Below are 25239 nucleotides of genomic sequence, written 5' to 3' on the forward strand. Positions count from 1 at the left end.
ACATGTCTCATCTTTCTTCTGGCATATTCTTGACTTCACCTCCTATCCTGTAGTAAATCCAGTTTTGATAACCCTGACACATTCCTTATACCAGGACAGTCAGGGGTAGACAGCAGACCTCCCAAAAGGTGAGACAGTAAGAGGAACCAACCCTGCCAACACCTTGATTTCGGACTTCAGCTTCCAGAACAGTGACAGAATAATACATTTCTATTGTTTTAAGCCAAAAGTATATATATTCAAATTTTTTTTTAAAGGTGAGACAGGAAGTCTTTACAGAAAATAGAAACTGATAACACATTTATGAAAAATAATTACCAAGAACCTAAAGTTCATACCCTTTGAGCCAGTAATTCCATTTATAGAAATCACTGAGGAAATAAACAGAGATAAGATTTATGTTAAAAGCTACTTAAGCTAGCCATAGTCACAATGGAAAAATTAGAAATAACCTAAAATGTCCAAAAATTGGGAAGATATTAAACAACTCCAGCACATCCATTGAAAGAAATAGCATATAGTCATTAAAAATAAGTAATTCAAGGGACTGAATGACACTAAAGAATATCCACAATATAAGGTTAAGTTGAAAAAGTGCACAGAAAAGTAAAAGAAAACATCTGAACAGTGAAAGCTTTCTCAGACTAATGGAACTCTCAGCATTCTTTTCCTCTTCTAGTTTTCTAAATGGTATATACAAAAACAAAACATGTTTTTGTTCTTTTTTTAAATCATTACCTCTCTGCCAAATTTTATTAACTATAAGTTCAATAAAATTGTGGCTAAAATGGCATTTGCCTGACTTTGGTCTTGTGCTACTTGGAATAAGAAATGCCATTGACAGGACCAGGGTGAGTGGCTCGGCTGGTTAGTGCTGTCGCAGTATGCCAAGGTTGCAGGTTTGATCCCCAGTCAGGGCACATACAAAAATCAACCAATGAATGCATAAGTAAGTGGAACAACAAAGCGATGTTCCTTCCTCTCTCTCTCCTCCTTCCTCTTTCTAAAATCAATAAATACAATTTAGAAAGAAAAAGAAATGCCACTGATAAACAAATATAGAACTAGAACAATTATAATTACTGTCCTCAAATAAAACATTTTAAATCTAAACGTGAAAGAGCAAGAATGGAGACACTGGGGCTAAGCTGCAGGCCTCAGAATGCAGTCTCCATAGCAGGAGATAGAGACTCACAAGCCAGCCAGAAGCATGCTCTTTTTAAACGCAGTTCCTTTCAGAAGTGAAACCAGAACAGGGCTGAGAAGAAATGGGGCAGACCTAACATAAAATCCGAACCTGTAGCTTTTGCAGTCAGATACAGACCTGCACATTCCCGAAGGACCTGCAGGCTTTCCTGGAAAAGTGGTCTAGTGGATTTCTCTTACCTGAGCACAACTGTTCAACCTTTGTCAGATTCAACTGCAGGGACTCATTGATCCAGGCCAGCATGTCATGTCGACTTAGGTTATCACTGGTGACTGACGTTGAATAAACGTTCACTGCCATCTTCTATAGCATGTGAGGAAAAGAGAAGGGTTTGCATTAGTAAGCATGCAAGGGAGAGCGAGCATTTCCTTCCTACAGAGTCACACCAGACCTGTGGGAACTCTGAATTTTTAAGTCTCATCTTCTTCCCCAAGAGGCCAAATCAAGACACCAGGATTCTAGCCATGAGCCTGGAGTAAACATGACCTGAAATGAATTGCCCAACAATAGCCAGCCTAAAATTTAGACCCCATTTTAATGTAATTGGTATAAAGTTTTAAGCTACAAGGAACACTAAGGAAAGGTTAAAAGCTTTATGAAGGGAAGCTGATGCACAAACAAGAATGTTCTGTTTAGAAATCATCAGTTGAAGTTTATCCATTAACATATTAAAATGTTTATAGTAGTATTCTTCAGATGGTAGGCTTTTTATTAATTCCTCTTTATAGTTTTCACTATTTTCCAATTTTTTTTTAAGAACGATACTCCCTTTTATAATCAAAAACAAGCTTTTCAATAACCTAAATACTACAAAGGTGGTGGCAAATGCTCTCACAGTGAAGAGTCCTTGGTAGTAATTCTCTGCTGAATCACCTGGACACGGGAGGGCATCTGAGAACCTAAGTACCAGGAGCTTCACAGACACTTGTCATTTACCCCTGACAATTCTCTGCAAGGTTCACTTGATTCTCCTCATTTTACAGATGAGGAAAGAGAGTTTCAATATAGAAACCCTGCACAGTGGCAGCCAAGCCTACCTGGCCCCATCGTCCGCATTCTTTCCCCTCGCCTAGAAAATGCTACCCCCTCACCCTTCTGCCAGGCTTTGAAATTTAAAACAACACACACATAAAAGAAACACATTAACTTGAAATGCTATTAAATGTGGGTGCCATCATCATCCTCATTCAATCTACAAATGTTACCAAGCACTGTTCTAGGGATCAGGAAACAGATAAGCAGTGGAGACAAGTGGCTTGTCCACAGAGTTCATATCCTAGTAGTGGAAGTCTAACAGACCAAGTACACAAACAAATGTCGTTTCTTACCGATCACTAAGGCAATGGAGGGGTGGGGATGAGGCAGGGAAAGTCTCTCTGAGTTGATGTTTGAGCTCAAGAAACAGAAGGAAGCACCCATCTGGAAGAAGGGTGGCTATAGCCCAGTGGACAAGAGGGACAGCAGGAACAGAAGTGGGAAAAGCGAAGAAACCAGGTCATGTTAGGACTCTGCAGGCCAAGGTAAGGAGTTTGGATTTTAGTCTCTAATGGTTAAGGGTTATAGAGTAGAATCAAACTCTCATTTAAGTTTGAAAATGATCACCCTGACTGCTGGTAGAAAACAGACAACAGGAAGGGAAGACTCAAGCAATATGAGCTAAGGACAGGCTAATCCAGATCTAAATGAAATCCTGGGGCAATTCCCATGAGGACACACAACTGTGAAACACTGGATTTCATAGTGACTTTGACAATAATTTTCCTCATTTCATGAGACACCAATATTACCAATGGGGGGGGCGGGGCTGAGAGCAAATCTGGGACCACCATAAGACTCCATGCTGTCTTGGGGCACTTCATGCCCTCCACCCAGTGACTAGTATATGAGTTGGTCTTCCCACCCCCTGTCTTTTGCACTAGGCTCCTGTAAGCCTCATGTCACAGCTACAAAAGGTGAGGGTTGGAAGAGACAGAGATCTACCCATTCAACCCCTTTTTATGAGCAGGGTGACTGAGGTCTGGAGAGGTATGTGACTTATCAAGTCTGTGCCCTCACATCCCCCACAGCTCTTAGCAGAGTGCCTTGCATACAGTGGGCGCTCAGTAAATGCTACTTGTTTTGAGGTCGGCAGGACAGTGTCAAAAGGAAAAAAAATGTATCTATATAAACTTTTTTCAGAAGCAAACCATCAACACTTTTACAATCTTAAACAATAAAACTGTTATACAAGAAGCCAGCACAATTTAGCTCCTGACTCCACTGGGAAATTAATCCCCACATTCCCAAAGCACTTCATTCAAACGTCTATGATAGGCATTATCGGACTAGACTGTCATTATCTCTTCATTTCTGAATCATTCCAGGGCCAGATTTGGGCCAGAAGGCAATTTGCTCTATGAAAAGAGCTGAGGATTTCAAGCAAGGAGGACCTGAATTTGAACTTGAGAATGTCATTCATTAGTTGTATGACCTTGGGCAAGTTACTTAACTTCAAGGCACCTCAGTTATGAGTTAATGCCACCTATCTGAGAAGAATCAGGTGAGGTTTAAATGAGATAGGTACATAAAATACTTGGCATGCTATCTGACACAGAACATTAGGTCCAGGGCAGGGAGGGATCTTGTCTCACTCATCCTAACTCTGGTGCCCAAACCAGAGACCTGCCACCACCATCCCTCATCTGGATCCATTGCCACAGCATTCAAATTTGTCTCAATCTGTTCTTACAAAGCAGCCAGAGATAATTTTCTGAAACACAAATCAGATCAAGTGTCTCCCTGTTTAAAATACTTGAATGAATGAATAAATGGCATGCATACTGTGTGCAAAATGCTATTATCAGGTACCAAGGGAAACATGCAAACAAAAAACATGGTCCCAGACTGAGAATTTGTAATCTATTTTGGCAACATTCACACATACATCAGGTATTGTGTGTGTCATGCTACCATAAAATGTAAGCAGCTGGTTAAGCCACGTGTGACTCCTGACCACACCCCACCTCTGAAAACGTTAATGGCCTTTCATCATCATATAATTTTAAACTCTTTCATTAATAGTACATTAATATCCGGTCCTATGTGCTCCACAAACTCTGCAGCCACTTAATACATGGGGTTAGGCACCCTGTGGATGTGCCATAAATATCCACTGACTTAACCAATTAGTTGGCTTTTCCAAGCAATCAAAACAGAGCCCAGTTCTCAGAGTTACAGCTCCCCCTTCCTCCGTAAGGATTCCACTGCTTGGCCTCAGTGGAAGACCCCATGATCACCCTGCAAACCACCCTTAAATGACTCCCTGAACCAAGTTTTAACTGCCATGAAAAAACTTCCTCTTGCCCCCTCCAGGTAGCTATCTTCTTTCAGCAGTTCTCCTAGAAGGCTCCCAAACTCATTTTGATTCAATGCGAGTTGATAAGCACCCTATTACTTTTAAGTCACCATACTGAGTGCTATAGAAAGAGGGGGAGATACCACCAGAAAAAAAGTGATGTAACCCTGGATAAACACCTCACCTTTCTGGATCAAAAACGGCTCAGCTGTAAAAGATGAACAGTATCTTCTGCACTACGTGGCAATGGGGATTAAATGAGAATCTAAGTGAAAACACTTCAGTGAAAAGTACATCACGTCCTAAGCTTTCCTATGAATCAGAAAATGTGCTAGTCACTCTGACGAACCATGATAAAGGACACATTGGAATGAAACATGCTCTCTAGGTTCGGACCTCAGAGAGGCAGTGTAATATAGAGGTTAAGAGCCTGGAATCAGGAGTCACAGATGTGGGTTCAGCCACTTGCTGGACAGCATAAAGCAAACCACTCCTCCTCTAAGAATCTAAGTCCCCTCATTTATAAAATGAAGATGCTATCTCTTAGAGACTGAGTGATATATTAAATGACATAATGACCCATCAAGCACTTAATACAATGCCTGGCACATAGCAACTGCCCAATTAGAAAATTATTATTATTATTACCACTCTTAGACTTAGACACATCCCATTAGATGTGGATGCCAGGCCTGGTGTACCTTCCTTCAATTGGCCTCAGGATCTTCAACCTCCAAATGGGGCAGAGGCCAAGCTCTGCCCTATAGCACCCCAGGGCAGCTGTGAAGCAGGAACTGGAAAAGCACTGTTCATATATTGTCTTCCTAGCAGTTACATGAAATTATCTTGTTTATGTATGCATCTTACTTCCTATCTGTCTCCCCACCACAATGTAGACTCCTGTAGAGCAGGTCTTTGCCCTCCTGCTCCTGGTGTATAGCCAGAGCTTAGCACGGTGCCTAGCACCTAGCAGACGCTCAACAAATAGCCAACGAAGAAAGGAAGGAGTCCATTAAGCTGGCTTGGTCTCTGGTATGCACTGCGTTAGAGCTTTCTGTATGTGGTATTACCTTTGTCCCCATTTCACAGATGAAGAAACTGAAGCCCAGAGAGGTTAGTGTTATAGGCAGTTAGAAAGACATGAGCAGAGCAAGGATGACATGCCAGGTACTGAAGGTCACCAGGGAGGAAAGCCCTGGGTACCTAGCAAAGGACAACTGTAGGGTGGGACCTAGCCCCCAGGGTGACCTTTCCTCCCATAACATATCACTGGTCACACAGTTTGGGCCCCCTGACCCTTCCTCCCTAGAGATAACATCTAGGCCTCAGTTGTATTTCAGCACCAGGTCCAGAAGAGCAACAAAACCACCCAGGGCTGACCTCAGGACGAGCATTGGCTAGTGACCCTCCTGCCCTGGCATTGACTAATCAATCAGTGGAGACCAAGACCCTCAAAGGACACATGTGGAAAGCTGCTGAATAATCTAAAAAGATCTTCCCCTGGGATCTCCCCTAAAATCTCCACCCTTAAAACCCTTAGGACCACGAGGACCCAGATCTCTCACCCTCCAGGGAGCATGCCCTCACCTTTCCCTTCCCCCTCCTCCCCCTAGGCGCATTACCACTACCTTCCTCACTCCTGAGCTCCAAGGGCCCTTCCTTTACCTCTACAACTTGTTTCCTAAACCCATTTCTTCCACAAATTACTTCCTCTACCTCTGTGATTTATAAGTAAATGTTCTCTTACAGTTGCAGTCCTGACTCTGAATTCTTTCATAGCCAGAACTCAAGTTGCTCAGAAGAGAGGTTGCTCAGCCCAGGTCCCATTGGACCCCACCGGTCTGGTACCTTCCCACTGCCTACAACAGAAGCACCTGCCCCAGGTCGCACAGCAGGGAATCGAACCCTGGTCTGAATCAAAACCCTAACTTTTAATCATTAGGCAACACCGCCTACTACAGTGGGGGTCCCCAGAGCTCCCAGCAGGACTCACTTCAACAACATATACCCCCTACCCTGAGTGGGCCACCCAGGAACCTCCCGCCACCTCTGTCTGCCTTCCACACCTCGGCCAAGGCCCAGAAGCCCCCACGCGCCGTGGGGCAGCCCCTGCTTCCGGCCCGAAGCCCCGCCCCCCCGACAGAAAGAAGCGCGCCCCCCAGCCCGCGCGCGCCGGGTCACGGCCCCGCCCTTCCCCCCACCCGGCCCGAACCGTACCGCCGTGAGGAACGGCCCGACCACCGCCCGCAGGGCCCTCCGGCGCCGGCCCCGCCCGAGGCCCACGCGGCCGCCCCCAAGATGCCGCCCCGTGCCCGCCGCCCCCTGCCTGCCACCCGGCTCACCGGCTCTCGGCGGAACCACGTCCACTGCCGTGCCCGGCTCCGGTTCCGTCTTCGTCTCGTTCAAACCGTCCGACCCCGCCCGCCCGCGCAATGACCTCACACGCACCCCCCCGTTACGCGCCGACGTAAAGGCTCGTCATCGCCCGCCGGCTCCTTTTATAGAGACTTACCGCGCTCCCGGGGCGGAGCCCGGCCCTTGACCGACGGCTGAGGTGCTCAAAGGGCGGGGCACCGGCTGGCAGGGCGCCGCGGCCACGTGGTCTGCCGCAGCCAATGAGGTCCCGCCTCGGGGGGTGACTCCGCCTGGAAGGCGGGATCCAGTGACCAAGTCTCCGCCCTCGCAGCCCCCCCACCAAAAAAATGGGTTTGACAATGAATTCAGACAAAAATGGGTTATTAAATAAAGATGCTTGATGGAGGCTTTGAGGAAAAACTTTAAAAAGTCACCTGAAAGACACATTCTGTGACCCTGTTATCTCATCCGTTTATTTTCTTATTAGTATAAAGTCATCTTGCTTGTTTAAGCCTTTTTGTCTGCCTTTTCATAAGTTCCACCAAAGCAAAAATATTCTCAGTCCTGTTCCACCCGTGTCCCAGTGCCTGATACACAGGTGTCCTTAAGAGACTTGCTGAAGGAATGAATGACACCCACATTACAGAGGAGAAAACTGAGGCCCAGGGAGGGGGGTTGACTAGCTCGGCGTCAGAGGCTGATCCCGGCTTCCAGCCGGTTTCCTGGTCTAGATATCACTTATTCATGTATTCACAAATACCTACATTCCCTAGGCAGTCGGGTCCTAGGGATCTGATGGTTAGCAAAAACTATACGACCTCTGAGCGCCTAAAATTTCCAGTCTGGCAGGGGAGGCACAAATCATAACTAATGACGCAAATAATTGTTTAATCGCTGAGCAGACTTAGTGCTATGCAGGAGCAGAATGCGGCAAGGGCCATGGCACCTCCCTGCAGGGAGGAGGGCCCCGGAGACTCCTCCTGGGCAGGTCTCACCCAGCGAGCTGCGGATGCCTGGAAAGATGTTGGGGGAAGAGTGTGGGGTGGGGAACTGGGGCAGGAGTTGTTTACCGATCGGCCTGGAGGCACTGAAATGAGCGCCGCCGGTTGTCTGGTATGTAGTCTCCCAGAGGGCATCGCAAGGAGACCTGACTTCACCTGGGTGGTGCAGGAAGGCTTCCCAGAGATGGTATTTGCCCTAAAAGAGGAGATGTTAACCTGGCAAAAGGGTTAGGGTAGGGAAGGGCAAACAGGATACAGCAAGAACCCGGTACCCAAAGGATTATAGTAATAGTAGCGTTATAGTGAATCCATAGGAAGCACGGATAATCGAGCAAAGAGATTTGAAAGCATTTGGGAGTATCTTTACCCGATTACTCATGCTTCATATCGACGTGTGCTGCCCTCATTTTATGCACAAGGACATTAGGTTTCCAACAAGCCAAGTGAACGTCGTAAGTAGCAAAGCCAGCAGGTCTGGGTTCAAATCCTGACTCTGCTAGGAGTTAGAATTAAATGAGATGTGTAAAGTTCTTGACTATACTCCTAGCAAGTGAGAATGTACTCAGTAAGTGTTAGTGATTTCTGAGCCCCTTTTGATTGATGTTAATATTCGATTAATGTCAATTATTGTCAGCATTACCTAAAGGCCATTCTGGCTGGAGGGCAGGACATTATTAGTGTGGTGAATGAGATCCGTGGAGAAAGCCAATTCAAGAAGAGCATCAAGTGCTAGCAGACTAGGAGTTTGGGCGTCCTTCTGGAAATGCGGCACATCACAGGAGGCTTGTGAGCAAAGGCCTCCGAAACCAAACTCATCTACCCTCCCGAGAGACAGCACCAGGAGTGGTGAGAGAGGGGCGTGTGATCTGCTCAGAGTACATTCTAGTCCCTGAGAAGGGGGCTAGCCAACATTATCTAGGTCAGATTGAGCCTTCACTGCAAAGGGCCAAAGGGTAAAAAGAAAAACAAGAATTTCCATCCAGAAGGAGAAATAGCTTTTGGGGCCATAATATGCATCTTTAAGCAACTGTTTTAATATGTAAACTCATCACAGATACAAATGGTGAGTCTCCTCTCCAAAAACAAAACAAAAAAACTGTGACTTCAAGGCCTGAAGGTTTTTGGGTTTTGTGTGTTTGTTGTTTTTTAATCCTCACCTGAAGATATTTTTTCCATTGCTTTTCAGAGAGTGGAAGGCAGAGAGAAACAGGAACATCGACATGAGAGAGACACATCGATTGGTGGCCTCCTGCACGCACCCAGAGCCCACAACCAAGGTACGTGCCCTTGGCCAGAATCAAAACCAAGACCCTTCAATCCGAGGGCTGGAGCTCTAACCACTGAGCCAAAGTGGCCAGGGCCAAGGCCTGAGTTTTTCAAATGTGTGACAAGTTTCTTGAACTCAAAAATGGTGTTAGGAGGTCTCAGCTGCCTTAAAGACCTCTAGTTCATGAAGGACACAACTGCAAAAATAAGAAATTATAATGCAGAGAGCTTTGTGCTGAGGTAGATTCTCCCACCTACTCACAGGGAAGGAGAGTCCAGATTAGGGAATGGCTCCTAATCTTGCTTTGGAATGGGAACAAAGAAGGCTTCCTGGGAGAGGTGAGAACCAGAGGACTAGTCAGGCAAGGCAAGGAGAAGGCTGTTCCAGGCAGAGAACGGCATGTGCAAACACTCAGAGTAAGCAGTTGCCAACTGCAGGAATACCAGTCTCCGCTTTGTCTCTGCAATGCTGAGAGCTTCGGATGAAGCACCAGAATTTATATGTACACTCTTCTGTTGGTATATTTCACAGTGAATGAAAAGTTTTAAGAGTCAAAAGTAACCAAGTGCAATGTGTGATTCTGGAATGGATACTGGTCAAAATATATGTATTTATTTATTTATTTATTTATTATATTTATTATTTATTTTTCTTCCTCTATAAAGGCATTATTGGAGCAATTGGGGAAATGTAAATAAGGTCTGTAGACTAGATAAAGGAGTGAATGAATGTTCATTACCTGATTGTGATAAATGTACCGGTCTTTAGGAAATACACAGTGAAGGAATTAAGGGTAAAGAAACATGTCTGCAACGTACTCTTAAATGGTTCAGAAAAAAATAATAGAGAAGATGACAAAACAAATGTCGCAAAATGTTAACATTTGAGGAATTTGGGTGATGGGTATTTTTTCTGACGTATCTCCTCGGGCGAGGGAAACAAATGAATAAAATAAACAAATGGGACTACATCACACTAAAAAGTTTCTGCCCAGCAAGGGACACCATCAACAAAACAGAAAGACAACCTACTGACTGAGAGAAGATGATACCGCTGATAAGGGGTTAATATCCATAACTTATAAAGAGCTCGTACAACTCAACACCAAAATAACAACAATCCAGTTAGAAGATGGGCAAAGGGCCCTGGCTGGTAGCTCAGTTGGTTACAGCACCGTCTCGATACACCAAGGTTGTGGGTTCGATCACCAGTCAGGCATAAATAAGTGGAACAACAAATCGATGTTTCTCTCTTTCTCTCTCTCCTCTCCCCCTTTTCCTCTCTCTCTCCCCTTTCCTCTGTCTCTCTCTGAAAATCAATAAATTTAAAAAAAGAAGATGCTCAATGTCACTAATCATCAAAGAAATGCAAATTAAAACCACAATGAGGTATCACCTCACACCTATCAGAATGGCCATCATCAATAAATCATCAAACGACAAGTGTTGACAATGTGGAGAAAAGGGAATCTTCCTGCACTGTTGGTGGGAATATAGATTGGTGCAGTGACTGTGGGAAACAGTATGGAGTTTCCTCAAAAATTAAAAATGGAACTGACTATGACCCAGCGATCCTGCTTCTGGGATTATATCCAAAGAAACCCAAAACACTAATTGGAAAGAGTATATGCACTCCTATGTTCATTGCAGCATTATTTACAATAGCCAAGATTTGGAAGCAGCCTGAGTGCCCATCATTAGATGAGTGGATAAAAAAGCTGTGGTATGCACAGCTGGTGCTGCTCAGTGGTTGAGTGTCAATCCTGAACCAGAAGGTCACAGTTCGATTCCACGTCAGGGCACATGCGTGGGTTGTAGGCTCGATCCCCAGTGGGGGCGTGCAGGAGGCAGTCGATCAATAACTCTCTCTCATCATTGATGTCTCCATCTCCCTCTCCCTTCCTCTCTCTGAAATCAATAAAAACATGTGTGTGTGTGTGTGTGTGTGTGTGTGTGTGTGTGTGTATGTTTTTTATGTATATATAAGGCTGTGGTACATTTACACAATGGAGTACTACTCAGTTGTAAAAATGGAAGGAAATCTTATCTACTGGGACAGCATGGATGGACCTGGAGAGTATTATGCTAAGTGAAATAAGCCAGTCAGGGAAAGACAAACACCATATGATTTCACTTACATGTGGGATCTAATGAATAAAATAAGCAAACAAAATAGAAACAGACTCATAGATACAGAAAACAGACTGGCGAGTGTTATAGGGGAGGGGTGTTTCTGGGACTGGGTGAAAAAGGTGAAGGGATTAAGCCAAAAAAAAAACCCAAACTCAGAGGGAAAGGGGGGTGGGAGGAGGCGGAGGAAGGCAAAGGGGTTAATGGAGGTGGAGGGAGACCTGACTTTGGGTGGTGAGCACACAATATAATATACTAGTGATATATTATAGAACTGTTCACCTAAAGCCTATATAATTTTATTAACCAATGTCACCCCAATAAATTCAATAAAAGTTTAAAAAATAAATTTCACAAATCAATAAAGTTAAACAGAAAAAAGAAAGGAAGAAAGAAGGTAGAATGGATGAAGGGGAGGAGGGAAGGAAAATAGGCAAATTGCACCCCAGGCTGCAAAGGGCAGCAAGTAATTTCAAGCTCCTGCAAAACAAAAAACAAAACTACACATACAAAAAAAAATTAAAAGTAAAGAGATAGATGCAGGTGAGACCAAGGAGAAACACTAGTGGATGTTGGTTCCACCTCACAATTCCTTTACCACCAGCTGCACGGCTTGGTTTGTTATGGGAGCTCTCAATCTCAGCTCTCTTCCCTATAACCATGGCGATCACAGCCTCACCCCAGGGTTGCTAGGAGGGTTCTCTAGCAAGAACAGTAAAGCAGCTGCCATTTGCTCAGCAGTCTTCCACGCACTTCACCTACGCTGAATCCTTTGATTCACACATCAGCCTTAAGAGGCTGATCATTTTATCACTGTTTTACAGTTGGGTAAACTGAAGCAGAGAAGCTATGAAGAACACCTAAGGTGGCGAATCAGGAGGAGGTAAAGCTAGAATGGGCACCCAGCCTGGCTGCAGAGAGAAATCAAGGACCAACCCAGGCCTGGAATAGAGGATCACTCAAGAAGCAGCAGTTGGCAAGAAAACCCTAGGAACTGAGGTCTGGTGGGAGATCCTGTCTGTCTAGTGCTGTCCAGAGGCCAGTCCCTGCACCCCTAGGCAAGATCCTGTCCACCCCTATACAATCTCCCTAACAATGAGCAAGGGGACCCTGTGGGGTGTGGTGATGGACACAACTTCAATTCTAGATGCTACTGTTGCTATATAAGCCCAGCTCCTGTGCCAAACCTGGGGGAATATTACCCTGTCCTTCCTTTTTAAGACTTGATTATCAATACATTAAGAAATAATTAATACATTAGTAAATATCAGGTATTACCATGATTATGGCACCCAGTCATTCATACTGCGTTGTTACCAGCTTGCCTTATCACAATACCATCCAATTCATGTGAGGGCTTGCTGCATGCCAGGCACCAGGCAAAGCACTTTACCCAGATCATGCCTTCCAACACTCACAGTAGCCCTAGGAAGTAGACAGGACTTATGATCCCCACCTTTTAGAGATAAAACCAAAACAAAACAAAATCCAAGAGTCACTTGCCCAAAGTGACCCCGGCAACATGCCAGACCCTGGATACAGCCCCAGGCAACGGGAATGACTTCAAAAAAAGGCCTGCGTGTGATGCAAACCCCAACCCCTCGCCCCAGATCGGAGGAATGTCCATCCCCTTGCCACTGAGCCTGCGATCACTCCCATCCAAACCTGGCCATCTTGAGAAAACAGAAAGAACTGCCCCCACAGAACAGGCCTCCCCCGATCTGCTCCACAAACAGGCCAGGACACCAAGGGCCCCTCACCTGGAAGGCTGGTCCATCTCCTCTCTTGGGGTTTCGAGGCCGGGACTGTTTATTTTGCTTCATCCTGTCCTGGCATTTGGTGCAGCACTGAACACAAGATGGCTTAACGGGGCAGCCAAGGCCCCTGGGGTCTCAATACCTCAGAGAGAAGTGCCAGCTCAGCTTGCTAATTGCCCATTGTCTCACCATAGCGACTCCGGCTGAAAACATAATGGGCTTCTCCTTCGCTCCATCTCTGGGCCATCCGTTTAGGAGCTTGACCTTAGGGCACGCAGCTGCAATGGGGAGGAGCCAGGATTATAACCTATCCTACATGTGAAGAAACAGAGGCTCAGAGGTGCCAAGTCCAACTAATGCTCACAGGATACAGTACACATGCACCCCTCGTTTACACACCTTTCTCCCTCAGCACACCAGCTGACCAGAATTAACCTCTGGAGTATTTAAATCTTTGGGCTCCTTTTCCCTGACTAGGCTAGGGGTGGTGATATTACCAAAAGGGGACCTGGCCCTTAGAGGGTCTCCCTAGGGCTGGCAGGTAGTGTGTGGGTTCTTGACTTCATGCAGGAAGATTTCACAACAAAAGCCCAGGTGATTTTGAGGGTTAGCTTATTAAAGCTGGGGACAGTGAAACAAGGAAGGGCTTAGCATAGAAGCAACAGGAGATCCTCGGCTAGGCTGCTTTGGTTCTCTGAAAATGGTATAGGGAAGAAACGAGCTAAGGCGGGGCTGCTCACTGGGAAGTCAGAAAGGGAGCCTTGGAGACATCCATTTGTTGCTCCACTTACTTATACTTTCGTTGGTTGGTCCTTGCATATGTCCTCACCAGAGATTGAACCAGTTACCTTAGAATATCAGGACAATGTTCTAACCAACTGAGCCATCCGGCCAGGGCTTAAACTTTTCATTCTTAAGTTTCCTTGGTTTAGGGAAGATAGGATTTACTACACAGGTGCAAACTGCTTGGCTGTTTAACTGTTTCCCTATCTCACTTGTAAGGAATTTTCCTAGCTTCTTGCTATCCTTTCTCAGGGAGACAAGGCTCATGGCATACTAGGCTCTGGGCTTGGGACACCTGGCTAAGTGGTCCAGGTAAACTTGACGATGGAACTACAGAAGGGAGTTGCAATGCTAAGCTTAGAAGAGCAACAGGTCCACAATCCTCCCCAAAAGCTGAAGCCACGGGCAGCTAGGTTAGAATCACAGGGACACCCCCAACCAGTCCTTTCCCTGGGGCCAAGTCCCCTCCCTGAATGTGACTAAACAGCAACATGATGACCTGAGAACAGTGGAATGAGGTGCTGGAGAATCCCACAAAGGCACAAAGAGCTAGGAGATATAAAACCTTTAAATGAACTAGAAATCCATTTGCTAGCCCAGTGTGGTCTCTGGAACAGAGGCATGGAATTCTCAGTCTCCACTCTACACTCAATCGAAAACTCCAAGTGAGGTCCAGAAATCTCTTTTGAACAAACCTGCCAGGGGTTACTGATACACTGGAGTTTGGAGGCCGGGGCCCTAGACCTTGCCTGCTTAGTCACCAGGTATTCTGCACTGTGCTTGCTGAGTGAATGACCTATTCCAACAGCCCACCTTTTCACTTTAGTAAGGCCCTTCTCCCATACCCCAACCATCTGACCTGCAAAAGAACACAAGGGACACCAGACTGTTATAGAGAAATACTGATTTTAATCCAACATAAAGTAAACTCTAGGCATCCATTCATCTTTCAGCCTAAAAATTAACAAAACTGTTGAAACAAGGCACAATTTTTTCCCCATTCTTGTTATGTGACTCCGGTTACAAAAAAAAAAAATTTTTTATGAAAATGGTAGAACAAAAATAGAAGTCTGAGACTTTTTTTTTAAGTGTATAAAAAAAAAAAAACTCCCACAAAACCTGTCAAAGTTATTCCTTATTCTACAAAATAGCACCAGTAAGAAGAGTAAAGGTGTTAAAAACCATTACGACAGCATTTCTGAAATGCAGCTTGTCCAACCTCCTGTTATCCTTAAAAACAAATTATCACGGAATAAAAAAGGACTTTAAAATCTCTGGAAGGAAGGTGGAGCTTTTATTGCAGTTTTCCCCCTGCAATCTTAGATGAGGGGAAAGTGCGAGGAATGTGCTTCTATCCCTGGCTGTCACTGCGTCTGTGTTTAAAGAAAGACTGAGGAGTTGGGGTCATACTTCTAATCTGGGGGACCTGTATCTGCGATGTCTGGAGGGTGCATTTGGGGGGGGTCCTTATCTAAGCCTCCCTTTTCAGCCCCCTCACATGGGGAAGATAGAAGCCATACCTGCCTACATAATATATGGCAGCTTATAACCCCAGCCCACCCCTTCCTGAGCTCCCCGAAGGGTCTACTGCAGTCACTGAGAGGGATTTAGCTAAAGATGGCCCTTCCCTTGGGTCTGTGGAGGGAAAAATACCCTGAATGTGATTATGAGGTCATCCCTGCTGAAATCCTCACCAGTGTGAAAATTTTTCAATGCGCCCCAACAGTGTGCATCCCAGCCCTTTATACTGAGGCCAGAGGAACGTGCTGGGTAAAATTCAAGAATGGCAGACATAAATTCCTCTTCTGCCCTAGGAACAAAGCATCCTGGTCCCTTAAAATGTACCTCAGCTACATGTATACCACTGCACATTGCTGGAAACAAGTTGCCGCAGACGCTTAAAAAAAAGTATTGCAGTAACTGTCTCGGTGACTTTTCAGCCTTAACCTGAGTAGTGGAGAGCTGTCAGTAGTGTGGTTTTGGTATATTAGCCATTGTTTCTGAGTGGTAAATCCAGGAGGGAAAAAAAGCCATCTTTACTAACTACTTCAAGTTTCAAAGTTTTAGAAGACAACATGAGCACCGTGTTTGGCTGTTCCAAGCAGCCAAGGTGAATTGTGCGCAAGGAAGTGGCACCTTGGGCTCCCCCTGCCAGGAGGGTGTCAGGCGGCTCTCACCCAAGGTACATGGTGTGACCCCACCACACAGCTGAGCTGAGGAAGGACAGAGCCTGGGATGCACCGCCTGGGTCCCAGCTCTGCCCCACACACCCCAGTGCCTGGGGCACTATTCACAGGCAAAGTAGTCCTTCAAGGGGGCGAAGAGGTGTCGGATGACAGGCACACTCCAGGACCTCCCGAGCAGCTTCTGGCGGGCACCACGGCCCATGTTGGACACATCCGTGTAGTGTACAGGAAAGCCGAAGATCCTGGGAGGGGGCACCAGAGTGAAAGACAGGGAGTCAGAAGTACACTTCGAGCATGCTTAGTGTCGCTGGGACATCCTCACCATGGCCCCATGCGGCACCACTTTCTGCGCTTTGTCCAGGCTTACTATACGAGCCCTCCGTTTTTAATTTTAGGAAGACACCTTTTTTTTTTTTTTTTTTTAAATCTTTTCATTTTTATTGGAATTAATTTAAAACTTACAGAAAAGAATACTTCTGTACCCTTGACTCATTTGCACATGGCCCTCTCTTGACGCCCAGGTCAGGTACAGGGTTCTTCAGAACACAACTGTTACTCATGAGGGCACGTGTTATGTGCATCCCAGCATTACCCCATGCCTCTGGGACATAGTAGGTGCTCAGTGGACCTTTCTCAAATGAATGAATGCCAAGACAGCCAGCTAGAAGACAGAGGTGTATCTGTCTTCAAACCACAAGATGGGAGAAGTCAGGCAATTTCCTTCATAAGGAACAAGGACACTTGCAAAAATGAACCTTATTGTCAACCATCAGATGCTCAGGCAATTTGCGTGAGCACACTGAAGCGCCCCGCATTCTCTTTCCCTCTTCAAACCCAGTTGCTGGATCAAGAGCCAAGCTGGACTTAATGGCAGATAACAACCAAATATACTGAGAGCCTTTCTTGTGGGATTTTCCCAGGCCCGGTAAGAGGTTACAGATATAGTGGACTTCATTCTTACTCAGGGTTTACACTAAAAAACCACAAAATCACACCAATGGGCCAATGCTGAATGGATATTAAAGAAATATGTAAAGTTACGACACTTCGGGCCTCTGCTTTAATTTGTCTACATACTGATAGCCATCTGCACCAACCCTCGTATCACAATTCTGGCCCAACATGTTAGCCTAGGGTCTCAAGAGACAGTTGACCCAGCAACACAGGGGAGGTCAGGGGTTCTGACCACCCCGACTCTGTGCAGTTGAAAATCCAAGTATAACTTTGAGTCCCCCAAAAGATAACTATTGGTAGGTCACTGTTGACCAAAAGCCTTACTGATAACATGAACAGTCAGTTTGTGTATATTTTATGGTAGTAAGTGATAAAACAAGTATCTACATATATTTTATTCATTTATGGCACACCTAATCTTTTCTTAATTTTTTTTATATTCCTAGACGACATGATTCATCGGCCAGTTTTGTTGCAAATCTACAGAAAATTTTCTAATATATTTATTTAAAAAAATCCACGTATAAGTAGACCCGAGCAGTTCAAACCTGTGTTGTTCAAGGGTCAACTGTACAGAATAATCCACAACACCAGTCTGTTTCCATTAATCGGAAATTACTTTTGTACTAAGAAAACTACTGTTTATTAAAGAATAAAACTGGTTGTAGAACTGAAATATCAGGAATGAAAATACTCTATCAAATCCTTCAAGATGTAGCCAAAAATGTAGAGAGGAAAATTCATAGCCCTTCTTACATTTTTAACAAAAATATTCTAACAAAAATAAGAACAAAATAAACAAGAAGAATAAAAGGAATGAGAAAAATAAATTAAAACCAGAATAGAAGAACTGAAATTTAAGAGCTGGTTCTTTGAATCAAAATGGATAAGCTACCAACTTAGCCAAACAAATAGAGAAAGCAGACTGTGGCTAAGTAGGAATCAGTTACAGAAGACCAACTTGGCAGAAGGAATCTTCTGAGAAAGAGCAATGGCATGTCAGTGGGGTTTTCTTTAGCTGGTTCCTCTTACATCCTAGTGTCCCAGCATGTTGAGGCAGGCAGATGCCAGCCAGGGCAGTGCAGCCAACACAGACAGATGGTGCTGTCTAATGACCTCATGTTTCACAGATTCCTCACCACCACCACCCTTCCACCATTTCTGGCAGGAAATAAGGACTAACCCTGAAGAGGTATTACTCCCAGCCCCACTAACATAGAAAGAAGGTCAGTGGGTCCACGTAAAATAAAGGCAGGCAAGCCCAGTTTGTGCTGCTGGCCTTAACCACATTTCTTCCCCTTCCTTTCTGTCTGCATTGTTTCCCTCTCCACACGCAGCCTCGCTCACCTTTCTAGCTCAGTGCACCACAAAACATCTTCTTTGCCATTCATGACAACAGGGAAAAGCTGGTTTTTCCCCTGCCTGATCGAGTTCGACTTGGTGGTTATTGTCTGTACTTTCTTTAACTGGAGATGAAACGACATGGAGTGAGCGCAGGGTGAAGGGTTCCGGGATGAGTCAAGGCTCAGAAGGCCCTAGGGAAGGTGGGGGAGGGGAAGGCGGGGAGTGGGCGGGGGAGAGAAGGTTGCAGGGCTGGGCTCCCAGAGGGATTAAGAACAGGAGAATTGGAAAGAGATACATTTTGTGCTTCCCACAAATGCCAAGAACTCAGTGCACAGGAAGTACCAGCCTCAGAGGGAACGAGAGATAGAAGCGTGACCATGAATGAGATCTCACGGTGCCGAGAGAGCAGCAGAGCTGCTGGTCAGGCAAGGTTAAGCAAAATGCAACAGTCTCCCCACGATTACAGCATGGTCAACCAAACCAGGGTCTTGGCGGAGCTTAGCCTGATATAAACGTTAAGAATTAAGTTTATGGACATCTTAGTATAATTACCTATGACTTGTCAGATCATTTTTTTCCTTTGGCAAAAGTATTAATTACTCACTTCTTGGGAGGAGCAGCTGAAGTCTTCTGTGTCTCTATGGTGTATGTATTCACGATTGGAAAGTCTAGTTGCCTTTGCTCATATAGTGATTATTTATCAAGAAACTCCTACTCTGTGCTTAACAGGCAGGACAGAACAATTATGTGGGGAAAGAGGCCCAGCACCAAGGAGTCACATGGGAGGGGAGAGGGGCAGGAACGAATTGGACACCAAGGTCAAGTCCCCGCTTGGAGGTCACCAAGTGGTCACCAAGTGTGTTTCCCGCAGACTGTTTGTGAGCACACCTTACCTTTGCTGTCCTATTGAACTCCAAGCAGTCCTGCAGCTCGAGTTTATCATTCTTTGATGCTATCACGGGCCTGAGAACAGCCAAAACCCATTACTTTCTACAACCTGTCAATGGGCCTTGGCTAGGCACCTCCCAAGGTGGGAGTGAGGGGCCTAAGCCTGCAAAATGTGCTCTGGCAATGAATTTGCTACAAATACATGATGAAAACGATCCTGGCATGAGCACAAAACTGTGCCAAAGCCAGGGACAGACGAGTCCCTTGAAGGGGCAAGCCCAATGTCTAGGAATAAATGCACCCCTGTCTCAAATTTTAATATCAGTCAAAACCAGGCTCCCATTGAGTAGAGCAGGATTGGGGAAGCAGACTGCAAGAGTCAAGAGAGCCCCTCTGATCCCAGCCCCATTGCTGAGTGATGACCTTGAGCAAGTTACACCAGACCTCTGTGTCTTGGGAGCTTGGATTAGATCTTTTGTGGGTCTGCCTGCTACAAAGAGCATCTCAAAGCCATGATTTGGTCGCTTACTGGTAAGGATGCAGCCACAGGAGGGTCTAAGGACTAAAAGTGGGTGCAGGTAGGAAGGACAGGAGGTGGTTCATAAAACACTAATTATCCTTGTAACTTGCACCATGCAGAGAAAGGCAAACAGGCACCCAGAAGGGAGTGGAGCTTTAGAATCAAAGTGGTTGAGCAGTTCCAGAGCAGAAACCATCAAGAGCTCCATATGCACAGCTGATCAACACCTCGGCAGCCCCTGTGCCAGGAACTTCAAGGTCACAAACAAACCAGATGTAAGAATGGAAACGGTGCTCGCAAGAGGGGCCATGGAATCACACAAAACATTCCCCTAGATTCATCAGTCTTCCTTGACCTCACTTTCCACATTTCCAATGCCACCTATCCCCATTCCCAGCTTTTCCTAAGAACCCAAGGGAGATGAGGGATTTGGAGGAAAGGACACAGCTCAGACCTACCTATTTCCCTATTTTAGGATTTAGATCTAAAGAAACTAAGGTTTTGTCATCTCCAGGCTGTTGGGTCTGTGACCCCTGGTTTATGCCTGAGTCATCATTCTAGAACCCTATAGAGCCGGCTATAGTGTTACAGCTTGGTTCTCATCATAGCTCAGACAGCAAACTTTGTGGCATTTTTGCTGACTCTGATTTTCATCTTATACCCCAGCACATCCAATGCATCAGCAAATCCTGTAAGTCCAACTCTCACATTATCTAGAATCTAATCCCTCCCTCCTAAATTCCAAAGAACCCGGAGTTGCAACCCCCCAGGGTGCATTGAGTATGAATGGCACCTCCTGGGGCACCACCCAATAACCAGTCAGCCCTTTCCTGAAGGCCTATGACCAGCTCTTGTTTCTCTTCACTTCTGCCCTCATCCCACTCTCATCTGTTTTACCAGAAACTACCATGAATCCAGGACACAATTCATCGGCTTCAAACTTCCCGTGAATGCCCAAGGTAAATCTACGTGGTACCATGACCCATAGGCCCCACATAATTTGGCCCATACTTCTGAGTTCTCTGTCTTCATCTCACAGCCTCTCACCAAATAAGGAACACTTTTCTCTGAACTGCTCTGTGAATGCCCTGCCACCCCCACCCCCTTGCCCTCTTCCTTATGCCTAGAATGATCTCTCAAATAACTACGGCTCCATTCCTACATTCAGATCCTTGCTGGAATGAGAAGCCACCCCCATCAACTCTTCCAATCTACCACCCCCTCCCCAGCCATGACCCTGAAATCATTTCCTGTCTTCTCTACCCATCCACCACTAGCATGTGAACTACATGACAGAAGACTTACATCGGATATGTTTACCACTAACCGGGCGGCACGTACGACAGTGACTGCCACAGGAAGAGCTCAGATGTTGAGTGAACGAGCCCACTTCACCCCAAACATGGCGCTGCATCACCTGACTGGGTGACCAGCCAAATAAAAATGCAAGATACCCAGGGAGAAATCATCCCAGCTACACCAGTACCTTCTTGCCTGTCTGCATTTGGCTAAATGCTAGAGTTATTTATGCTTCCAACACTTCCTTCTAAAGGAGAATATTTTTATGCTTAACTCATTTGCAAGTCTAGGATGTCAAATTACCATCCCATTTTGTATCTTAATTAGAACACCACACAGCCCTGAAACCACATATAGAAGATAACTAATCCTCAGTAATATGAAAAAACTAATGAAAAATTGAGGAAAGTTCTTGGTTAAGAAAATCTAAGGGAGATAGGCTTTGGGCTACCAATTGTCATCTCAGCTCTGCCTCCTGCTTGGCCATCTCAGGGAGAAAAGCATGTCTAACAATCTCCTTCCATTTCCCAATGGGACAGGCAACTGGGAGAAGAGGTGGGGTATAGAGCACCAGCATCCCTGGCTGGGAGAAGACACCGGTCTGCTCCAGCACATAGCACTGTAAGAACCATGCCCCTGGGCAGAGCAGGAAACAAGTTGAAGCAGACCGAGGAATCTTGGACTGAGATTCCCAGGCAGTTGTACATCTTAACAGATGTCAATCTATAACACCAGGGATTGGTCTGAAGCCCAGGGTGGGGCCATTTCTCAGCAGAGCCAACTCCTTCTAGAATACTCAAACATAGCTGTCTCGCAAAAGTAAACAGGGACGAGCTCACACCATTAGCTGCATTTCACTTGGCTGATACCTGACCCACTCAGAGCCCCCTATTACCTGTTCATCCCAGGCAGGTTGCCCCAGAAGTATCGGGCCCTATGAGCAGCAGACACTTTGATGGCATCAATCATCACTGGATTACACTGTCGGGAGAAAGAACAGCTAGCTGATAGGATCCCACAGAAGAATCCAAGTAGCAACCAGAGTGGGGGACTTGACCTGGGCAGGTGACAGGGCTGCTCCCTGGCTATGGAGGACACATGACTCCTGCCAGCCAAGGGACAGACCAATTCTCAGCAAGAATCTGGCTAAAGGACACAGCTAGTGCCCCCATATTAATGGTGGGAAAGAGACCAGATCAGATCTGCAGGTTCTGAGATGGTATGCCCTGGGGCAGGCCAGATTATTATGAAATGCACAGGTGGCAAGGGCAGCTCCAAACCAAAATCTGGTAAGCCGAGCTCCTGGTTATGGGAATGCAGTGTTGGAAAAATATACCTGTGCCACCCATCTGTCAGGTTCACACAGCATGAGAGAACTAGCTAGTTCTATAACCGTTGTAACAGAACTTGAGCTGTAAAGCTTTGGAGAAAATTAAATTATGCAAGTATTTACTACAATGCTTAATGCATATTAAGAAGTGGATAACAAACTTGCCCAAGGCCCTAAAGAAGCAATTCTCAAGATAGGGATAGGAAAAAGCTTCCTAGAGTTAAAGGCTTAATCAAAGCTCATGAAGCCTCCAAAAGTAAGTGATGGTTTCATCATCTGACTTCAGCGGGTTCATGATGAACTTGGAGATCAGCTTTTCTCAAAAATAATGGAACCAAAGAGATTGAACAAAAGAGAATCAACCAACTGGAATCCGTGACTCTGGGGTCTATCCAGGTCTTCAGTCAAACAACCGAAATCATTCCCAACATAGAACCACCCACCCTCACTGCCAGCAGGGCCTTCCCCACTCATGGAGTCTTGGCAGTAAGGACCCCAGGTCCCCTCACCTCCAGGAACCGAGAGATGTCCCTCTTGTCGCCAACTTTCATGGCCACCACATTCTCAAACATCCAGAAGAAGGGCCGGTCGTCGCCCTCCTTGGGTCGTGAGTAATTCAGCAGGTGGTAGAACTCGAAGAAAAGTCGGCCTGTGCCCTCTGAGCCCACAAAAGAAGATGGATGGCCGAAGTCAAACCCACCCTCCACATTGAAACCAGTAGGTTCCCAATGACTACCTGAGGTCAATGCGTTACATTCCCTCTACCCACAGTGCAACATTTTCTAGTATGTCAGGGAACTGAGGATTCTCAATGGGGCATGGACAGAGCCGACAGGTAAGGCTAGCAGGAAGCAAATAGCTCCTTCTCAGGCCACCACTGGACCAACAGTCAGGTCACATAGGGTCTCGCGGGGCCACCAAAGCAAAGGGATGCTCACCATACAGGCCTTTCCTGGCAGGGTTCACATTTGAGAGATCATTGCAGGGGCTTCCTCCAATCACCAAGTCAAAAGGGCCCCATTCTTCAATCTGAGAGAGAAAACCAGTCTCAGGGGAGGATGGGAGTGAGGATGTAGGGACTGACAGCCTGGGTTCCAGGTAACCGGGCAAGAAAGCCCGCCTGCTATGGCCACAGGTTCTCTTTTCCCAACCCAGGGGAAGGCGGTGAGCATGCGTGGGGCTCAGGGCCTGAGGGAGGGTGGTACAGAGTCCACAGGGGTGCAGGCTGCCCTCACATTTTTCTTCGTGATGTTCCTGACGTCATTCACATATTTGATATTGCCTTCGTGCTTAACTGTTCCCACCGCGATGGACTCTTCACATACTTCAGAGGCGACATACTTGTCTACTTTGATGCCCAATTCTTTGAGGACCAAGTAACCTGTGTGGGGTTGGGAAGACACAAAATGCACCTCCAGTGACTCTACGTCATATCCAGAACTCAGACCAGACCCAACAAGAACATGGTAGCCCTCACGTGAACCCCTGCAGATGGCACAGAAACTACACAGTGGCAATACCAGGCTCCGCAGAGTGTGGACTTTTGTGAAGAAAATCTGTATGTATCAACTGGTACAGCCCACTGATAGGACCTATTAAAACTAACAGGTCTATAGCCACCGCCCTAGCATCTACCACCCCAGCATCATCAAACACAGACACAAGGACAGGAATCTTCACTAAAAACATGTTTAGAAAATAACCTCAAAGTCAGGGGACAATGGCCAAGGCTGTGTTTTTTACTGTGAGCTACCTGTGCCAGGATAAACAGGTCTGTAGGACCCAGCGGGGTGGGGAAACAAGCAGCTGGCCAGGACCTGAGAGTCACTAAAAGCTGCCAGTGTTTTAGGCAGGTGGACACTGGTGGACACACATAAGCACAAATGATGCTAAATGCATAGCACCTCATTCCCACTGCTTCCTGCTCTGGTAAAATGGAGATCTTCCTAATGCTTTACAGGGCAATTTTGAGGATTAAAGGAGATAAATCAAGGAAAGCTCCCAAGGGTGACAAGCATGTTGGTTATGCATATTCTACACATGTAGGAAGGGGGGGATGGGAAGGGAAAATGGAGATATTAATATATATTAATCTCCAGTATATCCATGCTTATAGAATAAAAAATAACTTTCCAAGACATCTGCATATAATAAAAAAATAAAATGCAACAGGACCAAAGTGGGTGAAATAAATGGTGGAGAGGTTTGAGGAGAGAAACAAGAAGCCATTCGTTTTCTCAAAACAGGTGACAGATGATCCCCAGGGGTCTTGCTTGGTATTGAGGACAGACACCTGGACCAGGTGAGCAGCATCCCAAGGGGAATTCCAAACTCACCTGTGGCAATTCCATCAAACAGGGACAAGACTCGAATGGGCCGCCTTCGGGCTGCAGGAATCGCAGGGTATAACTTGGGGGCTTCCTGCCAGGTTAAAGAAGGTCATAGAGGTCAAGGTGCAGGGGAAAGGCTTGACCTCTGGGAGGGGCGAGCTGACCTTCCTGAGGGACTCAAACCCTGGGTTCTGCCATTTCTTAGCTGGGATCCCCTCAGGAGCTTTGGCACAGACTGGCCATTCTACCCTTAAGACATGGAACACAGAGACTTTGAGACAGATGCACACACAGAGAAGGACACGTCTCCCTAAACAGGAGAGGCCTGAGGCCTGCCTCACATATCTACAGAATACAGCCCAGGAAAATCCACTCCCACTACAATTAAAGACTACGTCAAAGGCTTCTCTTCCCTCTTCCTTTGTAACTCAGAAGACCTGGTTAGGTCTATAACCATTTCTTCAGCAGGCCCTCGAAAATCCATGAAAGGCCACGAAGGAGGGGAGGAAAAACCTCTGGAGAAGCCTGAGGCCTGTACACAGGACATGTCAATCA

At 46.0% G+C, this 25239-nt stretch overlaps 2 protein-coding genes across 6 annotated transcripts in view; both read right to left on the minus strand.

The window, feature by feature from the left end:
- Window positions 1-7111, minus strand: part of MAPRE1 (microtubule associated protein RP/EB family member 1) — a 28626-nt gene extending 21515 nt beyond the window's left edge. The window contains exons 1-2 of one of the 2 annotated variants that reach the window (XM_081150005.1): window positions 7054-7111; window positions 1387-1510 (exon numbers count right to left, since the gene is read on the minus strand). In XM_081150005.1, coding sequence (XP_081006131.1) covers window positions 1387-1507 — 121 coding nt within the window. In that variant the 5' untranslated portion in view covers window positions 1508-1510; window positions 7054-7111. Of the gene's footprint in view, window positions 1-1386; window positions 1511-6883 lie in introns of both variants that reach the window. The other variant, XM_081150004.1, reaches the window with a different exon arrangement.
- Window positions 7112-14723: 7612 nt separating this feature from the next.
- Window positions 14724-25239, minus strand: part of DNMT3B (DNA methyltransferase 3 beta) — a 38660-nt gene continuing 28144 nt past the window's right edge. For 3 of the 4 annotated variants that reach the window (XM_081148607.1, XM_081148608.1, XM_081148606.1), the window contains 6 exons: window positions 24691-24775; window positions 23590-23735; window positions 23293-23383; window positions 22864-23012; window positions 21920-22005; window positions 14724-16261 (listed from right to left, as the gene is read on the minus strand). In XM_081148607.1, the coding sequence (XP_081004733.1) occupies window positions 16120-16261; window positions 21920-22005; window positions 22864-23012; window positions 23293-23383; window positions 23590-23735; window positions 24691-24775 (699 nt within the window). In that variant the 3' untranslated portion in view covers window positions 14724-16119. Of the gene's footprint in view, window positions 16262-18320; window positions 18440-19210; window positions 19281-21919; window positions 22006-22863; window positions 23013-23292; window positions 23384-23589; window positions 23736-24690; window positions 24776-25239 lie in introns of all 4 variants that reach the window. The other variant, XM_081148609.1, reaches the window with a different exon arrangement.

Source organism: Miniopterus schreibersii, assembly GCF_964146895.1.
Source record: "Miniopterus schreibersii genome assembly, chromosome: 10".
Lineage (NCBI taxonomy): Eukaryota > Metazoa > Chordata > Mammalia > Chiroptera > Miniopteridae > Miniopterus > Miniopterus schreibersii.